Here is a 20084-nt window from a genome sequence, read left to right as displayed (position 1 = left end):
AATGCACTGTGCAAAATGCAAAGGTTACTATTATTATTATTTTTATTACTATCTTATCAAATTCATATTGGCTGAATTTTATTTCAAGGTGCAATTTGGGGAATGAAAGGGCTTTGCGCTGGATGTTTGTGATCTGCTGTAAACAGTTATATTTCCCATCTGTCTCCACACTATTTACTCCAACACAGAGATAACAATCTCTTGAGAGGCAAAAGACACAAATCTGCGTTGTGTTACACCTTTGTAAATATTCCTGTGAAATATTAACTTGATAGGAATAAACATGATTTAAATCAAAAGACTTGTGAGCTGATTGTCGGGAGAGCGATAGTGTGTGAGTGTGTGAAACGTTGTCATTTCAGGACTTGGAACTCATATAGACTGAGCTGCTCCAGTTCAGTGCTCGGGTGGAACACCGCACTGTCAGAGGTGCCGTCCTTTGGTGAGACGTCACATCGAGCTCAACCCTCTGTGCCTGTTCAGGTAGACGTTAGAGATCTCATGGCACTGTTGGAAAAGAGAACGGTTCAAGCCTCCTGTGTGAACACATCACCAACAACAACAGCAACAGCTTGCACTTATATAGCGCCCTCCAGCTCCCCGAGTGAGACAAGCAGCGGGAAAGCTTGCTGGACAGTGCTGTCAACGGCAAGTTATGGGGTTCTCGCTGGTTAGACTCCAGCAGTTACCCAACACACATCTGGAGTGCCCAAACCTTGGCTCTCGCCAACCTGCCTAATACTCTGTGGTTAGAAGCAGGTGTCACTCTGGGGGAAGAGAGAGAGAAAGAAAAGGAGAGCGAAAGAAAGAGAGAGTCCCAGTCCATACCGGACAAACGGAAAACATGATGCAGAGCTTTGAGTCATTTGTTTTGGAGTCTCTTAATCCTGGCAATGAGTTTCTGCATCTGTCAAGACACAAGTTAGACACACAGCCAATAATCTCCCCTCCTGCTCAGGGACATTAATATTGTCATATATTAACAATATTAATGATATCAATTATACATTTGGAAGCCTTGCAGTTTGATATGGAACCTTTCCATCGGGAGGACATCCCAAAAGCGCTTTACAGGAAATAATGTAAAGTGACTGTGTGTTTGTAAATATCGAAGGAATCCAACAACAAGGAATGTGAATGCATTTACACAGCGCTCCACTACACAGGACATCATCTCGGAGCGATGGGGAGGTGTTTGGATGTGAAGGGATTATACGTGAGGGCGAGGACCTTGAACAACAACAAGAAGCCCACAGGGAACGGTCCAAGGTACCGGTCGACACAGGATCTCGACTTAGCAATAAGTCGCTGGATTCTGACAGGGCCAAGTGACAGAAGGCAACCCTCAAGAATAGCAACTAATGAGCAAGTTGTGTAAACTGGAGGACCTCGGTACCATCCCGGGATACTGATAAGAGATAACCAGTCACTTAAAAGGAATGTACTGATGATCCCACACAGCAAAATAACAAGCACCAGATACAGCCCTAAACTGATCAATCTCCTATCTTAGACAGGACACAGGGAAGGCCTCGTGGAGACTCAGTCAGGCTGACCCCAAGCCAAACGATTGATTAACCTGAGTACGTGACTGTATCAGAAGTGGGTAGAGGGGCCACAGGAAGGACGTGGTGGTTGGTCGACAAACCGCCGAATAAGGCGAAGTACAATACGAAGTGATGGGTATGTAAACGCGGGATGCAATGGCAAGTCAGGCGACCGACTATAAGGAGCCGAAGAAGAGAAGTGGGAAGCAGTCAGGAACGGCCCCAACAGACGGTGATGGAAGATGGAAAGCCGGAATAACTGAAGTAACTAAGGAAGAACCCTGGTCCGGACTCGCAGCACTCGGTCTCGCGGCGATGAGGGTTGACTGCTGAAATAAGTGCGCTTCAATGGTACTTTTGTTTGAATATACTCGGCTTCACAGATTTTACCTCAACGGAATGCTGGGTGACCGTGTTGATATCTAATGCCATCCATGTTCAACCTGTTTGTCTGTTCCAACCCAAGTTCACTTTCACTTCTAACACTATGTAATGAATCTCAATCCATAACACCGGTGTCTTAAGCAATTCCTTTATTCTCTGTATGATTTATTCTGTTAAAAATATACAACATTCATAGGAAAGTATTCATGAAACAAATTCTACCACTATATACAGTATTACGCTTTACCAAACCAATTCAAAAACAAGCAACACAAATTACATTTACATAGCGCCACTCTTCCAACGACGCACAGAAAAATCTTATCTGTTGCCGTCAGCCTCCACATTTGGAGTCCTTTCTCCTCTCCTCTAAATATCTCAGCAAATGTAGTCCTGCGTGCTCTTGCTATGCACGTGACCTCCAACTATAAAGCCCTTTGTATTAATAATAATGCTTGCAGCTGATACCGTGCCTTATTGCGTCTTCGAGGCATCTCAGAGAGATTCACAGAATATACCGTAAAGTGAATTGAATCCATATTTTGGGGGCAAAATGCAGCTGCGAATTGCATTGTCCCACACACAACACCAACAACAAAATTACATTTATAGAGCGCCTTTCACATCGGGAGGTCGTTTCAAAGCGCTGAACAGTCAGGTGTTGGGGCCGGAGCATGGGGGAGGGGTGGCGAGAGGAGGGGGAGGGGTGGTGTAGGGGTGAGGGAAGGCGGAGAGGTGGGAGGGTGACCAAAGGCATGAAGACGTGGAGCAGACCGGAGCCCGATGAACGGAGGGAGTGGGCAGGTTGGTAGGGAGTCAGCAGGTCAGAGAGGTAGGAGAGGGCAAGGCCATCGATGGCCTTAAAGGTGAGGACGAGGATCTTGAACTCGATCCTCTGGGGGATGGGGAGCCGGTGGAGTCGGGCGAGGGTGGGAGTGATGTGATCACGGAGCCTGGTGCGGGAGAGGACACGAGCTGCAGAGTTTGGGATGATCTGCAGCTTGTGAAGGGAAGCGTTGGGAAGGCCGATGAGGAGGGAGTCCCTGTAGTCGAGCCTTGATGTGAAGAATGCGCAGGTGAGGGTTTCGGCAGCCTGAGGGGTGAGGCAGTGGCGGAGTCTGGCAAGTCGTGGGTTGAGCGACCGATTTATTATTATTTTATTTGGAAGGAATTGTCATTCTGCCAATCGACTAACAATTGGGTTCCCACTTACTTCAGGTAAACAGAGGTGTGTGGAGTAAGGAAACGTGACCAACATTTCCCCTCGCCGGGCATCAAACCCAGGTTGCCCGCTTGTGAGGCAAGTGCTCTAACCACTGAGCTACGGGACTCCACCGCGACTGACTCTGGATAAATAAATCACTGGGAGGGGGGGAGGGTTGGGTGGGGAGGGGGTCAGGGGGAGTGGGGGCATGGGGAGTGGGGCAGGGGAGGGGGGTGGGCGGGGGGAGGGGGGCAGGGGGAGGGGCGGCAGGGGGAGGGTTGGGGCGGTGTGGGGGTGGGTGCAAGGAGAGTGGGGATTCAGGGGGAAGGGGGCAGGGGGAGTGGGGGGCAGGGGGAGTGGGGGGCATTGGGAGTAGAGGCCAGGGGGAGGGGGGGCAGGCAGAGTGGGAGGCAGGCGGAGGGTTGAGGCGGTGTGGGGGGGTGCAGGGGGTGCAGGGGAGTGGGGGCTCAGGGGTAGGGGGGCAGGGGGGGGGGGCAGGGGGAGGGGCGGCAGGGGGAGGGGGTTCAGGGGAGGGGGGGCAGGGGGAGTGGGGGGCAGGGGAGGGGGGCAGGGGAGGGGGGCAGGGGAGGGGGGCAGGGGAGGGGGGCAGGGGGAGGGGGGCAGGGGGAGGGGGGCAGGGGGAGGGGGGTCAGGGGGAGGGGGAGTGGGGGCTCAGGGGGAGGGGGTGCAGGGGGAGGGGGGGGGTCAGGGGGACGGAGCGCTGCAATGTTGGAGATTATTTGAGGTTATTGAGGCTGAGTTATGTGAATCACATAGTGGGTTTGGATGAAGATGATCCTTTGGACCATCGGATCTCATTTCTCCACAATGTTCACTCGAATAACCCTCAGCATTGCATTGAGCTGCTTTTTAAATCAGTCCCAGCGTCCTGTCCTCACCCCCCGCCCCCCCTTCCTGGCCACCATGTTCCAGTTGCTAATTCCCTCTGTGTAACCACAAAGATGTACCGTTTGCCTCGGGTCCACACGATGATTCGCACACAGACTGATGAAGACATTAATGTTCCAAAGACTTCCCACTGCCATCAGCCTAGGATGAGACACAGAAAATCATTCACACGGCCTCACACGTGCAATAAAAATAACAATAATTAACAAAATAAACAAAAATAACATTAAATATAACAAATCATAGAAATTAATAATTGCAGGTAAATAAAGAAACATAATTAATTAAATGAGCACTTCAACTTTTGGGATATGTGGCAACAACAACAACAACAAAATTGTTTCTTTGCTCCACATTCCTGGCAATATCCCTCAAGAAAGAAAACGATAATAAATTGGTCACTTCAATCAACGACTGTGTGTGGAGACGCTGCTGTGCCCAATTGGCTGCTGCGTTTCACCCCCAAATATACAGTCAATTCATTTTACAGTCTATTCTGTGAAGCACTTTGAGACGTCGAGAAGACGTGAACAGCGCTGTATCCAAATGCAAGGATTGTTATGTTATATTTTTATAAAATTCTAGTTGTATAGCGCCTTTCATGTTGGGAGGATGACACGAGGCTTTGGACAGTGTGGACAGCGTATTTGTGCACAGCGATGTCCCTACGAACAGCCGTGGAGTGAGTGACCAATTTTATTTGAGGGATTGTCGGCCAGAACACCAGGAGAGAAACTCCCTTCTCTCTTCCAATAGCTAAGTCTTAAGGCGGGGAATTGAGGATAGATAAAGAGGTGGTGAGGCGGAGGCATTGAGGCAGAGAGTTGCTGAGAGATGGGGGTGAAATGGCTGAAGGCACCGTCGTCAATGGAGGCAATGGAGGAAGTCGAGGGCACAGTCTTGGCTGATACTCCAGTGCAATGCTGTACGAAGGATAGACTCACCGATGTTCCTGTCATTTGTGCACTCGCAGAGACCGTTTCCGCCGTGTAGCTTGATCTCACCCCTCTGTTCACTCTGGCAAAGCACCAGCGATATTCCTCCCTCACCTTTAATGAAGAGGAAATGGGGCAGGAAATTATTGTCTTAACCCTTCGTCTTAATGAGAGAAAAGGCTGCAGATTCCTGTAACAGGAGCACGAAGTCCCTTTGCCCCATCTAATCTGATCACCTCCAGAACACCCGCCTGACCATCGTCCCCATCACAGCTTCGAGCTGCTTTTTAAATAAGTCTCGGCGTTCTGGCCTCAACCCCAATTCCTGGCCGCCCTGTCCCACTCATTAATTACCTTCTGGGTTAAGAAAACCTTCCTGGTGTCTGTCCTGAATTTGCCCCTTTGCTACTCTAACCTCGTGTCCTCTTGTTCTACTGTCTTGGATCCAAAGACGAGGACAGAGAGGCTGAAAGCCATCCCGCTGATGGGGGGCTTACCTGCTTGTTCAGAACGCACAGGAAGATGAAGATAAAGACGCCCTGGAAGCTGTTGACGATGGTGAATAAATAAGCCATGACCACCGTTTCCTTCTGGAAGTGAAACGCTCCCAGGATCCAGGTACAGCCCAGGACAAACACCTGCCCCACGGCTTTAAACGCCAGCATCCTGCCCAGGAACAAGACAACCGTCAGAGTAAGGCTCACACCAACAAATAACCGGCTCACTCACTGCACGGATGTTTGCACAGACATCGCTGGCTGCCACAGTCACCTACAAACACACAGTAACTGGGCTTTACACTGAACCCTGGGAAGGGTTCTGGGATGTTCTCCCGACATGAAAGGTGTTATACCAAATGTAAGGACTATGATTATTAATGGTCGATACGGCACCTTTCACATCTCAAAGCCAATAACTTCTCACCTCACATGAAGCCTTCCTGTGCTTCCAAGTCATTTGACTGAAAAATAACAATAATAATACTGTACTTGCAATTGGGATACAGCACCTTTCATGTCAGGCGGCCAACAAGAACAACTTGGATTTATACAGCACCTTTCACGTGGGGTAGTGCTCAACAGTGGTGTAGTTTGACGCTGAGCTGAGGAGAGTACAGGTGACTGAAGGCGACGTCAAAGTGGAAAGAATATTCACCGTAAACATAATAGCCTCTAACATCACGGCAAAGTTAACGGATCAGATGTTAAAGATAGCTGTCCGTCTGCGCAAGTGAATATTAAAGATCCCACAGCGCTATTGGAAAAGATATGGGAGTTTCCCCCTCTCTCTCTCTCTTTCTCTCTCCGGTGTACTTGGCTGACAATTCCCCGGATAAAATGGCCACTCACTTCATGGCTGTTCATGGGATGTCGTTGTGTGCGAATTGGCTGCCGTGTTTGCCAACAAAATACACCGCACGTTACAGGAAAGTCTCCTGCAAAGTTCTTTGCGACATCTGGACGACTTGATAAAGGGCTGTACCAGATGTGAGGATGGCTGTTATAGCGCAAATATTAACTGTATAACAAACCTCTTGTCTTTAATTTTGGACACTTGTGTGTTCAGGCCGGAGAGCTTTTCCCTCAGAGTCCAGAGAGTTCCAATGAAGAGAATGGTGTTAATCTGCAAACGACAGGCAATTTTACTTGTTCAGTCCAAATAATATTACAGAGAAACTGTCATGGAATACTAATAATACTTACAATAGTTATAGAGCCTTATCATGTCATAAACACGACTCAAGGTCATACAGTAAAGTGCGGTGACTGTGTATTTTGAGGGTGAAGGCAGAAGCCAATTTGTGCATTTCCACAAACAGACATGAAGTGAATGACCGGCTTTATGTGGAGGATTGTCAGTCAGGACACTGGGAGAGAGAGAGGGAAACTCCCTTCTCTTTTCCAATCGCATCGTAGGATTTTTAATGTCCACCTGAACAGGGAACAGATGGGGAGTTTGGCTTAACGTCTCATCGGAAAGATGCAGTGCTGATGAGATGAGTCTTTGGCCGAGTTTTTAAAGGTGGGAAGGCAGGGGGCGTCAAGCTCCATCAGGGGCAGAATGGCTGAAAACTCATCGGCCAGTGGTGGGGTGGATGGCCGGGGGGGGTGGGATTGTGGTGGGGGGGAAACAGACTGAGCAGAGGGAGTTGCTGGAGGTTATAAAGGTTTGGCTGGGGGGAAGGGGAGAGAAAATTGAGAACATTGTGTGATAAATACCAAAATGATTGCAATGACTGGTCCAAGGAAGCTCCAGATAAATCCTCTCTGTAACTGCAGCCAACAGCTGTTCACAAAAAGAGATGCAGTTACAGAATCTTACTCCCCCTAATGTGTTAGGCTTTTCTTCTTGGTCAGATGGGTGTCCAAGTTGCAGACACCCATGACCACTGCTTATGAGTATCCAAACCAGACTGGAAGCTCTATGCATTCCACCTGTACATGGACATTCCTTTGTCTGGGATTGAATGCGTACCCTCTCGCTCTCCCTTGGGGAATGCGTCCTGTTTACCTAATTTCAGAGATTATTTGGCTCAGGTTGTCAAGAGCCAAGGCTTGGGGAGCCCAGAGGGTCCATTGGGGTAACTGCTGGAGTCTAACCAGTTAAAACCATATAACTTGCCATGGGGAGCACTGTTGGCAAGGTTCCCACTCCGTGTCCAGCTCGGACCACTTTAGTGCCAGTTCAGCTCCAAGGAGACAACGCTTATCTCTCTCCCCACTCCCCGCACCAAGGAGAATAATCACTACTTTATTGGTCATTTGATATCCAACAAGTGCGGGTTTGAGATGGCACTGGATGGATAGCAGGTACCAGGAAGACCCCGCGAGCTTTCTGGTGGACAGCACAGGAATGAATGTGTGGGAGCATTGCCACCATCTTCCTCCCCACAGCTCGGACACACATCTCTTCCCACTGAGAGATGGTTCCACAAGTGGGAGTTGCGGAGATTCAGCAGCTGTTGCTTATCTCTCTGCAAACTGATGTAGCAGATGGGACCCAGGTTTAAATAATAGGGTCAAAACAATACCATATAATTTACATTTCCTCCGCGCTTTTCACATCGGAAGGACATCTCAAAGCACTTCATAGCATATCCTTTAAAGTGCAGTGACTGTGTATTTTGTGGACAGCCAATTTTGCACACAGCAAAGCCCCAGAAACAGCCATGAAGTGAGTGATCAATTTTATCTGAGGGATTGTAGGCCGGAGAGTGAGACTCCCTTCTCTTCTCTCATAATGTCATAGGATCTTAATGTTTCAGAGCCTTGGGACTTCGTCCTGACGTGAAAGGTAGTCTATAAATGTCATTTTATTGTTGTTGTCATCTCCCTGAACAGGTACAGACGAGAGCTCAGTTTAACGGTTCATCTAAAGGAAGTTGTCTCTAACAATGCAGCACAATCCCAGCACTGAATTGAAGCATCAGCTTCGACTATACAAGTCCCAAGATGAGACTTGAGCGCACAAACTTCTGAGTTACCGACTGAGACAGACTGACACCCCTCATGTATTGTGTTGTTGCCCATCAGAGGTCGGAAGCCGAGCTACAGACTTACAATCGCGGTGACCCAAACCCCCCGGGGTTCACAGCCGCAGAAATGCCCACAATGATGGCAGGAATTCCGTAACCAAAGGCGTAGAGACCCATCTCTCTCAGTCTGGAGCTGTGGGAAGCTTTCATTCTGCTGAGGTTTTTAACCAGGAGGAATAGCTGCAGCCCATCCAGGAACATCCAAGTGAAAGCCGCGAGGAACAGGTAGTGCAAGGCTCCGGCAATGATCGCACAGCTGATCTGAAAGGGAACTTCGTATATCACTGATCCCTGGTGCGATTCTGTTGATCAGAGCTTTTTATTAAAACCCAAACAAAACCACACATTCACCCATTCCTAATGCCATATTTCTGAACACACGCACAGCCGTGTTCCTCAACACGCACAAACACACATCCTGAACACACACAAAGATGCGTTAAAGAACTCTGAGCCACAACCCCACACGAAGGGAGCAATTTAACTGCAAGTCGCTCGTGTCCTTTACCATGAACACACACTCGTACCTTGTTGCTAGTCCGGGTTATTCCTGTTACAAACAGAAGCTCTGCCAGGAACAGGCTCACAGACAGGTTCAGATAGATTGTGCGGGTTTCCCTCTGAAGCGTTCGGCAGAAGAGGAAGGTGAGGATGCAGATTGTGAGACACACGAGCGAGGCAATAATCCCAACCTGAGTGATGATGTGTAGGGCAGGCCCGACCTGCGACAGAGAGACAACACGTCATTACAGTCACACAGAGACAACACGTCTCACTACAGTCACACAGAGACAACACGTCTCATTACAATCGCACAGACAACACGTCTCATTACAGTCACACAGAGACAACACGTCTCATTACAGTCACACAGAGATAACACGTCTCATTACAGTCACACAGAGACAACACGTCTCTTTACAGTCACACAGAGACAACACGTCTCTTTACAGTCACACAGAGATAACACGTCTCATTACAATCGCACAGACAACACGTCTCACTACAGTCACACAGAGACAACACGTCTCTTTACAGTCACACGGAGACAATGTCGATTACAGTCACACAGAGACAACACGTCTCTTTACAGTCACACAGACAGTGTCTCATTACAGTCACACAGAGACAATATGTCTCATTACAGAAACATCGAGACAACGCACATTCACAGAGACATTGATCTCATTATATTAGCAGAGAAACAAGAAACCGTTGCAGACGATCTTGTAATTTATCAAGGTTTTAGTCAAAACCCAGTGACAGGGAATCAACAACAACAATAACAAAATTACATTTGTAAAGCACCTTTCACGTCAGGGGGACGTCCCAATCAGGGACTATCCTTAAAATAGCTCTTAACATTTATCATTTAACATGCATTCAAACTTCCTCATATAACCTGTCTGCTTCACATTCTTTTCTTTTCACTATTCCTGAAGCTTCAGCAATATCTTTAAGTTATATTACATTCTATTGGATTCCATATTAAATTCTATTCAATGCTATATTAAGTGATATTGCTTAAACATGTCTATACCTATCTATATCCATTGACTGTTCAACAATATTTACTTTTATAACTATAATTCAAGTAAACTTCAAAACTATTTACACTGCATCCATTCCTCATCACAGGTAACTTGACAAAGTCTCCTCCTCCTTAAACTCTACCTCCGGGTAATAAGTAGCTCATAGAACCAACTACTCACTGCCTCCCGTTCCCGCTCTGTCTGTCAGTGTGTGTGAGAGGGGAGGGGAGGGTGTGTGTGTCAGTGTGTGTGAGATTTTGGGAGGATGATGAGAGGCAAAATAAGTTGATGGTATAACTTTAAAGGGGGTAAAGGAACAGAGAAACCTGGAGGTTCATATAACTAAGTCTTTGAAGGTGGCAGGACAGGTAGATAAGGATGTCAAGACATTGGAGAGGGTGCAAAGGAGATTTACCAGGATGGTACCAGGAATGAGGGTCTTCAGCTATTAGGCGAGGCTAGAGAAGCTGGGATTATTCTCCTTGGAGCAGAGAAGGTTAAAAGGAGACTTCATAGAAGTTTTCAAGGTTATGAGGGGATTTGATAGGCCTCTGTCAGTCTCGTTCGCTTGGAGTTGTCCGTTTCCCCGCACACTTTCCCGCCCATTTGGTTTCCCCGCCTTCTCTATCTCAGGCTGTGAGTCACACTGTAACGAGCTGCTCACCATCACCCACAGTCCAGCATGGTATAGGCTGTTGTAAATAATATAGAGTAAGTATAAATATAATCTATCCTAATAAAACGACAATGTCTGTCTGCACTTCAAGAAGGATCTCAATAACCGATTGACACGAGACATGATTTTCCACATCGGAAAGGTCTTGCACTGGCAGTGACATGGGAGGATTTGGTTCCTGGTATCTCCTATGGTTCAGAAATTATGACCAAAAAGTATTTCAGTTTTGCTTTCTTCCCTGCGGTTACACATGGTGGCTGTCAAGTCAAAGTGGGGCTGTGTCATCCTGTGTCAGAGAGCAGGCGCACAGCCAAGCGGCGGTGGGAACAAAATAAAGAACACAGACAAAGCTAAACCGCGGCAACAACCACAAAATTTCATTTTTACAGTGTTTTTCACGTCAGGAGGATGTCCCGCGATTATAAGTTACACACTTATATTGATCGTTGTAAAGATGCCTGAGCGAAAATCAAACCTTTCAAGGGTACGTCAAAATAATGGACAAAAGAGAGAAGCCCATCAAATGCAACTGAAGAACAAAGAACAACACGGCTGCACTTCAATGCTGAAAGGACTGCAACAGCAACGCAAAATTAGTTGCCCTCTTAAAGAACAGCACAGCCAAAAGGAGTCCTCCCACAGGAGTCCTCCATAGACAAAGATGAAACGTTTGTCTGAGTGTCAATCTACATTCCACATCCAATCCTTTGGTTGCAAGCCGAGCTGCAACGAGTATACAATAATCTTTGCATTTGACATAATATAATAACATTGAGCCTTATCAAGTCTTCGAGACGTCTCAAAGCACTTCACAGATTATGCTGTAAAGTGTAGTGACTGTATATTTTGTGGGTGAAACGGGGATTGAATAAAATGTGAATGTATTACATATTAAATAGATAATAAATAACTTATTGTACAATTCGATGACATAAATTGTTATTATCTGTAGCCATGAATAGGTTTACATTGAAGTTGATTGCTCCCTGATGCCAATACTCACAATACTGCAATATACTGCAATATGTAACAGCCTCTGTCACAGTCTCTCTCTCTCTCTCTCTCTCTCGGGAGTCCAGGTCCTGACCCTGGACAGTCCGCAGTATCCCAGGGCATTGCTGATGACAGACTGGCGCAGCTTATCAGCAGGATTTGGAAGGGCAGAACAGACGTGGGGGTCAGGGATTCTTAGGGATCAGGGAATTAATACAACCATATTGTTGAGACGTCAAAATGCTTCACAGGACCTACTGTGAAGTGCAGTGACTGTTTTATTTGCCAAAGACAGCAGCCAATACTATGTATGCACAACAACATCCTGCAAACCGCCACGAACAACAACAACAATTCTGGGATGAGATGTACGAATGCGGTGCCTTACCTCTACGTCAAAGGGAGTCATGAGAATGGCGAAGCTGGCCAACTGAGAACAGCCGCACGAGGTGTGTTCTTCAGTGGAGGTTATCACGTGGCAGCCCGTCACAGACCAGCCCTGTCTCTCGGACGTGTGCTTCCACATAGCACACCGTGGCTTTTTGTTTGCGTCCATTTTCTTTCTCAAAGAGAAACAGATAATAATAATTATTAATAATGATAATAATGCTTGCAATTGATACAATATCTCAAGTTGGGAGGACCTCCCAAAGAGCTTCACAGGATCTACTGCATAGTGTAATGACGGTGCTTTGTAGGCGAACATGGCACCCAATTTACACACAGGGACATCTCGCAAACAGCCGGGGAGTGAGTAACCGATTTGACTGTAGGACTGTTGGCCAGGACACAGGGACAAACTCCCATCCCTTTTCAAATAGCTCCAGGAATGGGCACAGTCATCTCATCCGAAAAACAGCACCTCTAACAATGCGGCACCGCCCCAGCACTGCATTGGAATATTTGCCTGGACTATCAGGTAGCACCTGAAGACCTTCGTCTTTGACCGTACCTACAGTCATCTTCCGTCTCCCCAAATTGGCATCACTGTTAAGCGCTCCGAGATGCTACCCCCACATAAAAGACGTTGAGTAAATGCAAGTTATCGTTGCCCAAAACTGACCTTTTTGTGCTTCAAGGTAAAATTCATGAGTTCCATGTGATCAGAAATGTTCTTCTTGCTTGTGATTGTGACTACTTTTGAGTTTAGCTGATAATCTGCCAACACTTTATTCTCTTCATCATCAAAGTACCCATCCAGAATGGTTTCCATGTTGCTGTAGGCAAGGAACCCAACAACAGGTTTGTCTGTCAAGAAGAGGTTTACATTGAAAGAGCTGCCAATAACAACATCTAGTCTTTGGGAGCAGGGAAGCTTCTCACTTGTTTGGTGTAAACCCTACAAGCCAAAGCCCTAATGGGTAGGATGGTTCTGGCTGGACAAGCAGTGGGAAAATTGCCAGACAGTGCTCTCAATGGCAAGCTATGTGGTTTCAGCTAAACCCCTTCAACTCCAAATGACTTCTCCTTGTATATCGTCCTTAAGGGATGGGTTAATGGGATTTTGGAGCTGAACTCAGAATGTCAGAATTGAGTCCATCTTATGTGACAATCTCTCCCTCTTTTTCTCTCTTGGGAATCCAATTCTCTTGGTAATCCAATGTCTCAACGTGCTTCACTATCCTGGCTGGGTACCCGAGCTAGGGGTGGGCACGAGGGGTTTGGGGAGGAGAGGGGATAAAGACGATTGAATGTGTGATCAAAGAGGAAGGTCTTGAGAGAGACCTTGAATGAGGTGAAGGAGGGAATGAGGGAGACAGAGGGAGTCCGGGTTGGAGTTCCAGTGAGTGGAAACAGAATGGCTGAAAACCTGACAGCTGACGGTGGGGCTGGTTGGGTGGGGAACACGAAGCGGCCGGTGCCCGCTGAGAGAAGGGTACCGGCAGGTCAGCATTTGAAGGGGGTTGCAGAGGTGTGTGTGTTGGTGTGGGGGGGAGATTGATGGAGGGATTTATAGACAAGAAGGAGGATATTGAACTTGATCCATGGGGTGTTGGGGCAGTCAGTGGAGTCAAGCGACGATGGGGGTGACAGGGGACATGGGCTCTAGAGTTCTGGATGGTGTGTAGTTTGGGTAAAAGAGAGCTGGGCAGTGTGGCAAAGAGAGCGTTAGTGTAATTAAGCCATAGAAACATTACCAGATTGGTTCTCTGCAGTTACAATCCTCCAATAAGTGTTCAATGTGTTGTTAGTCATGTCTAATGCCAGCGTATCATTCAGAGAGACATTCTCTGGAGCAACATGCACTTCAATATCTGGTAAATTAAACAGAAAATGGGGGTCAATGTAGCTTTCTCCTTGTCAACACTGTAATCCCCCCACCAGCCTGTCTCAGTGGTACCACTCTCGCCTCACCGTCATTAGGTTTGTCAGTCCAAGCTTCTATTTGGGAACTTGGAGTCACATAGACTAAGCTGACATTGGCTGCTGTGCGAACCCACAAAATACACAGTTGCTACACTTTACAGTATATCCTGTGAAGCGCTTTGGGACATCCTCCCCTTGTGAAAAGCACAATAAGAAATATAAGGATTATTGAAACAATAACATGTGTTTATACAGTGCCCTTTGGAAGGTAGCGTCTCAGAGTGCTTATAGTGTACAAGGGAAGAAGGTTAAGCCAGAGACATGGGGGAAAGCCATTTTGTCTGTCTTAAGAGGTGTCCGCGGTTAAGCCAAAATACTATTCCTGCCCACCAGATGGGAGGCAGTGGTGCCACATAATAATATGCAATAATCTTGATTCATTCGAAGCAATGTTCACTAACCAAACAGACATCAGGTATTTTAACTTGAAATATCGTCACAGATTTATCCAGTAAAAATCTAGTAAGCTTTGCTTGGTTACAACATTCCCACCCAGAGAGGAGTGAGGGCGGTGCCTCCTCCCTCCCATTACCATTGGTGTCAGGAAGGGGAACCATTAGCGGTGCCTCCGAGGTGATAGACAGCCTTGAGGCCGCTCGTGAGCGGATGGGTTCCACCCATTCACAGGCAGCTCCGGCTGTCAATCAATCACTCCTCCCATTCCCTCCCTTGTTTATTCCCCGTCCCTCTTCCCCCGCCCTGATTGACAGCCCGACTTGTGACTGGCTGGAGTCCGCTGTCAATCAATCAGAATTGGACTCGTCCCATCTCCCTCCTGGAACCACTCCAGACACAGAAGGCATTCAGCAGTGACCAGCTTGGTATTTTGACCGGATTAACTGGATTTCTGTCTGAATCTACCGGTGTAGGTAGGAATACAAATGAATCAGGGCCGGGCGTGTGTTCTATCTGATCGGCATCCGGCTGAAGCAATTCCATAGTATATTGTAGAGCGCAGAGACTGTGTGTATTTACCTATATATTGGGATGTTACTGACACTCTTCCATTGGATGCATTGAAAGTCTCCAACACGTAGTTTGCCACTGTGTCCAGCAATGATGAAGCTGCCCTGTGTCTGTCTCTGCGATCTATTTGCTCCCACTGCTTCGTGTTGCTCACAATGCTGTCTACCAACTTCACAACACCCTGTGGGTACAACACAATACAAAGTTACATTTGTATGGAGCCTTTCACTTTGGGAGAATGTCCCAAGATGCTGGACAGTCAGGGATTTGGACCCAAGCGGGGTGGGGCGCGGTTGGGGTAAGGGAGGTTGGAGCGCATGGACGGTGACTGAAGGCACGGTTGAAGAGGAGGGTCTTGAGACTTGCCTTGAAGGTGGCAATGGAGGTACTGAGGCAAAGGGTCTGTGGCATGGGGTTCCAGAGGTTTGGTGCTGAGAGGCTGAAGGCCCTGACCGCCGATGGGGGGGTGGTCCGGGCGGGGGATGTCGAGCAGGCCGGAGACTGCTGAGCGGAGGAAGCGGTTAGCAAATCCCAGAGGTAGGAAGGGGCAAAGCGACGGAGGGCCTTATAGGCAAGGACAAGGATTTTGAACTCTATCCTCTGAGGGATGGGGAACCAGTAGAGCCGGGAGCGGGTGAGGTGATGGGGTCATGGCATCTGGTGTGGGAGAGGACATGAGCTGCAGAGGTCTGGGACATCCTCCCAACATTTTGTTGTTGTTGTTGCATGATCTGCAGCAGTGTGGAGAGGTCCCGATGCCATGCTCAGTGTGGAGCACTCCCGATGCCATGCTGAGTGTGGAGAGCACCTGATGCCATGCTGAGTGCGGAGCACTCCTGATGCCATGCTGAGCGCGGAGCACTCCTGATGCCATGCTGAGTGCAGAGCACTCCTGATGCCATGCTGAGTGCGGAGCACTCCTGATGCCATGCTGAGTGCGGAGCACTCCTGATGCCATGCTGAGTGCGGAGCACTCCTGATGCCATGCTGAGTGCGGAGCACTCCTGATGCCATGCTGAGTGCGGAGCACTCCTGATGCCATGCTGAGTGTGGAGCACTCCTGATGCCATGCTCAGTGTTGAGCACTCCTGATGCCATGCTCAGTGTGGAGGACTCCTGATGCCATGCTCAGTGTGGAGGACTCCTGATGCCATGCTCAGTGCGGAGCACTCCTGATGCCATGCTGAGTGTGGAGCACTCCTGATGCCATGCTGAGTGTGGAGCACTCCTGATGCCATGCTCAGTGTGGAGCACTCCTGATGCCATGCTCAGTGTGGAGGACTCCTGATGCCATGCTCAGTGTGGAGGACTCCTGATGCCATGCTCAGTGTGGAGCACTCCTGATGCCATGCTCAGTGTGGAGCACTCCTGATGCCATGCTCAGTGTGGAGCACTCCTGATGCCATGCTCAGTGTGGAGCACTCCTGATGCCATGCTGAGTGTGGAGCACTCCTGATGCCATGCTCAGTGAGGAGCACTCCTGATGCTGTGTGTGTGTCTGTGTCCCTCTGTGTTTGTGAGTATCTGAATGTGAGTTTCTCCTCTGTGTGTGTGTGTGTGTGTGTGTCTATCTCTGCGTTTGTATATGTCTCTCTCTCTCTCGCACACATTCTCTCTCTCCCTCGTTTTCTCTCTCTCTCTCTCTCTCTGTGTGGTGATGGGTCCTGAGAGACAGCAGGTTCCGGCCTCCTGGAGCCCCGCAGTTGTTCTGGGGTTTTTGTTAAAGAAAGCTTTAATCTTTTTTTTTGCAACAATCTAATAAGGGTTATTTCTTCATGTTTAGTTTTTATCAATAAAGTGAAAAAAATGTAGGTTTGGCTGTAAAATGTACCCCTGAATGGCATCAACCACCCCTGCAATTTTCCGCAGAACGCATGAAATGTCTCCACAGGTTTTGGGAAACATTTCCCCAATTTTCTATTTTCCCTGCTCATAACTTACCGATAATGATTGAGAATAGTTCACCGGAAGGTTGGAGATGTTCAGAATATTGAAGTCAAAGAAGAGCTTCAAATCGATTTCTGAAATTCAAATAATAAATATCGTAACTTGGATCCTTTCTTCCAACATGTAAAAGCTCATCTGATCTCATGCCTGACCTCTCCGTCATATATAGTTTGGGACACGACCTGTGCATGCGACTGCCAGGATGGTACAAGGTGAACTGGATGGACCTTGGTTTCTTTTGTCCAATAATTCTTATGTTATTACGATTGCAGGTCCAATGATTGCAGGAGATGAAAAGAGATCAGCAAGTGCTTCAGATCAGGATGAATCCAATCTGAGAGACAGTTTATTGCAACAAGAAAACCCGAATGACAAAGGATCGTAGCCCCAAAACAAGGACATGAGACGACATCAAGGAAGTGCCCAGGGAAGGCCAATCTGAGACCCATCTTATCCTCACCTGTACCAACCTCCACACCCCAATTATCCCAATCCTCGCCAGCCTCCACTGGCTCCCTGGCTTTGAAAGGATTGATTTCAAACTGAACAAACACAAACAGAAGTACAGCGCCACTGCTCTGGGATTGACTACAACAAAAGCACAAACTACATTAACACAGCGCCTTTCACATCAGGAGGACATCACAAGGTATTGGACAGTCAGGAATTGTGCCTGAGCTGGGGATTGGTATTAGGAGGGGTGGAAGGCAGGGAGGGTCAGGGTAGGAGGGTGACCGAATGCGCTGTCAAAGAGGAGCATCTTGACTCATTCCTTGAAGCAGACGGGGAGGGAGTGAGGCGACGGGACTGAGGGATGGAATTCCAAAGGATGGAATTCCAAAGGATGGGAGCAGAATTCCAACAGAAGCTCAGCGTCATTGCTCTGAGATTGACGAGAGGGCAAGTCAAGCTTTTACCTTCAGAGTGATTGGTTGTGTTGTTGGGGGATACAGAACCTGGATCAAACGTGCAGTGGAAACTTCCCTCCGTATTGTGACAAGTTTCGTTGGAGCCACATGGGCTGCTTTCACACTCGTCACGATCTGTAATAAGAAAATCCTAGTAATTGTTGTCTGTGTGAAAACAGCCACAGTTTCAGGGAACGTGGACTTTCTGTGATAAGATCAAAAGATGGGTATAACATGGACTATAGCTTCGGTAATTGTATGGTCGTTTGACCCACACATTCTCCACCCTGGACTTCCTTCAACTTCCTCCCTCCCTCACATCATTTAAGATCTGTCTCAATGACTTCCTCTTTGAGCACACACACAAGATCACAAGATGGGTTTGGGTGAAGACGTCCCTTCGGCCCATCTGATCTCATCATCTCCACAACACTCGTCCAACCATCCATCCATTAACAGCATCAAGAGGTTTCTACAATGAATCCAGCGTCCAGGCCTCAGTCAGCCTTCCTGATAAATGATCCAAGGCATCAATACCAACTTGGTAAAGAAATACTTCCTGGTGCCCGCCCTGCCCAATGCAACTCTGAAGCTGTGCCAGCTTGTCCTGCTGCCTCGGTGCAATGGAAAGTATTGTTCGGTGTTTACTGTCTGAATCCCATGAAAATTCTTGTACATCTCTACATGGCCAACTCTAAGACATCTTCTTTTAAGCCTAAAGAGTCTCCATCTTCTCTAAACATTGTTGAACAGCAACAAATCGCATTGATACATTGCATTTCACGAAGGGAGGACATATAGTACAGTCAAGGGTTTGGACCTGAGCTGCAGTCTGATGTAAAGAGGGTGAAGGTGGAAGGCTGACCAAAGGCCTGGTTAAAGAGTGTCTTGAGAAAGGCGTTGAAGGAGTCAAGGGAGGGAGCGAGGATGAGTGGCTCTGGGATGGAGTTTCAGAGGGTGGGGGCAAAAAGGCTGAAGGCCTGACTGCCGATGGTGGCGTGGGCATGGCGGGGACGTGGAGCAGGCCAGTGGCCGCTGAGCAGAGGGAGTGGACAATTTGGTATGGTTCTCGGAGGTCACAGAGATGGAGCAGAGCAAGGCCGTGGATGGCTTTAAATGAGAGGACAAGGATTTTGAACTCAATCCTCTGGGAGAAGGGGAAGCAGTGAAGACTGGTGAGGATCGGGGTGATCGGCTCACAGAGCCTCGTGTTGAGAGGGAAATGCATTAATTCATACATTTTGAGGATTTGCTGTGAAGTGCAGTGACTGTGTTTTGTGAGAAAAGACAGCAGCCAATGTTGCACACAGTCATGTCACACAGAGAGCCATGGAGTTAGTGACTAATTGTGTCTGGGGGATTGTCGGCCAGGACACTGGGAGAGAGAAACTTCCGTCTCTTTTGGAATAGCCTTCAGGATCTTTGACATCCACCTGAACAGACAGACGAGACCTCGGAGTAACGTCTCATCCAAAGGACGGAAGTCAGTGTACAGTGCATTGTTGCAACAAGAATGATTTCATTTTATTCTTCAGCAACCAAGGGTCAAAGACCCATCCTTAGAAACTGCGTTAAAGCCTTCAATAGCCACACTCGAAGCCAAACAACACCAACGTGCATTTATACACTGCCCCTCACGCAGTGTAGCTCCCAGAGCACAAACAGTGCATGCAATGATCTCCACAGGGATACGAGCCGGGCACATGCCGAGGAAGGCGACTGCAGGACATGAAGAAGGAGCAGGGAATGGGGATATGGGTGGATGGTTTGTTGGAGGAGCAAACACTGGCACAAGCAATGGGCCAAAAGGCCTCCTACTGTGTTGCCCATTTCCATGGACGGGACAGATATGGAGCAACGACAGCAGATGTCAAGGAAGATCAAAGCCAAACAGAAGCGCAGTGCCATCGCTGTGGGATTGTCTGAGAGTGACATTCAAGTCTTTACCTTTACAGTGAGTGATGGTGTTGAAAGAACCTTCTCTGGTGTTGGAGACAAACCCTTTGTCACATACACACTGGAAACTTGCCTTTATGTTGTGACAAGTTGCGTTGGAGCCACATGGGCTGGACTGACACTCATTGATATCTGTAATAAACACATCTGATGAGAAAGGATCAAAACTCCGAAATAAGTTCAGGAAAGAGAACTGATAAAAATACAAGTTTGCTTTTCTTTCCC

At 47.9% G+C, this 20084-nt stretch overlaps 1 protein-coding gene across 1 annotated transcript; it reads right to left on the bottom strand.

Moving 5' to 3' along the window:
* Positions 1-3840: 3840 nt before the first annotated feature.
* LOC103173036 (adhesion G protein-coupled receptor E1-like) lies at positions 3841-19608 on the bottom strand. Its single transcript, XM_042344613.1, has 13 exons — positions 19542-19608; positions 16990-17069; positions 15058-15229; positions 13854-13970; positions 12779-12963; positions 12104-12274; positions 9042-9236; positions 8540-8775; positions 7199-7265; positions 6511-6602; positions 5477-5645; positions 4989-5093; positions 3841-4185 (listed from the first exon to the last, which is right to left on the bottom strand). The coding sequence occupies exons 1-13, from the start codon at positions 19606-19608 to the stop codon at positions 4153-4155; spliced, it is 1689 nt and encodes a 562-aa protein (XP_042200547.1). The 3' UTR covers positions 3841-4152.
* Positions 19609-20084: the final 476 nt, after the last annotated feature.

This window comes from Callorhinchus milii, unplaced genomic scaffold, assembly GCF_018977255.1.
Source record: "Callorhinchus milii isolate IMCB2004 unplaced genomic scaffold, IMCB_Cmil_1.0 Scaffold29, whole genome shotgun sequence".
NCBI lineage: Eukaryota > Metazoa > Chordata > Chondrichthyes > Chimaeriformes > Callorhinchidae > Callorhinchus > Callorhinchus milii.
The sequence above is the reverse complement of the archived record's forward strand: the minus strand, read 5'-3'. Positions and strand labels throughout refer to the sequence as shown.

What these genes read in the sequence shown, in the direction of transcription:
- LOC103173036 (XM_042344613.1), bottom strand. Translation starts at nt 19,608, where the DNA reads ATGTGCCCGGCTCGTATCCCTGTGGAGATCATTGCATGCACTGTTTGT. An exon ending in TGCTCTGGGAGCTACACTGC is followed by an intron (nt 17,070 to 19,541) that starts GTGAGGGGCAGT and finishes TTTGAATTTCAG; the next exon opens with AAATCGATTTGAAGCTCTTC. An exon ending in TTACCTTGAAGCACAAAAAG is followed by an intron (nt 12,275 to 12,778) that starts GTCAGTTTTGGG and finishes TCTTTGAGAAAG; the next exon opens with AAAATGGACGCAAACAAAAA.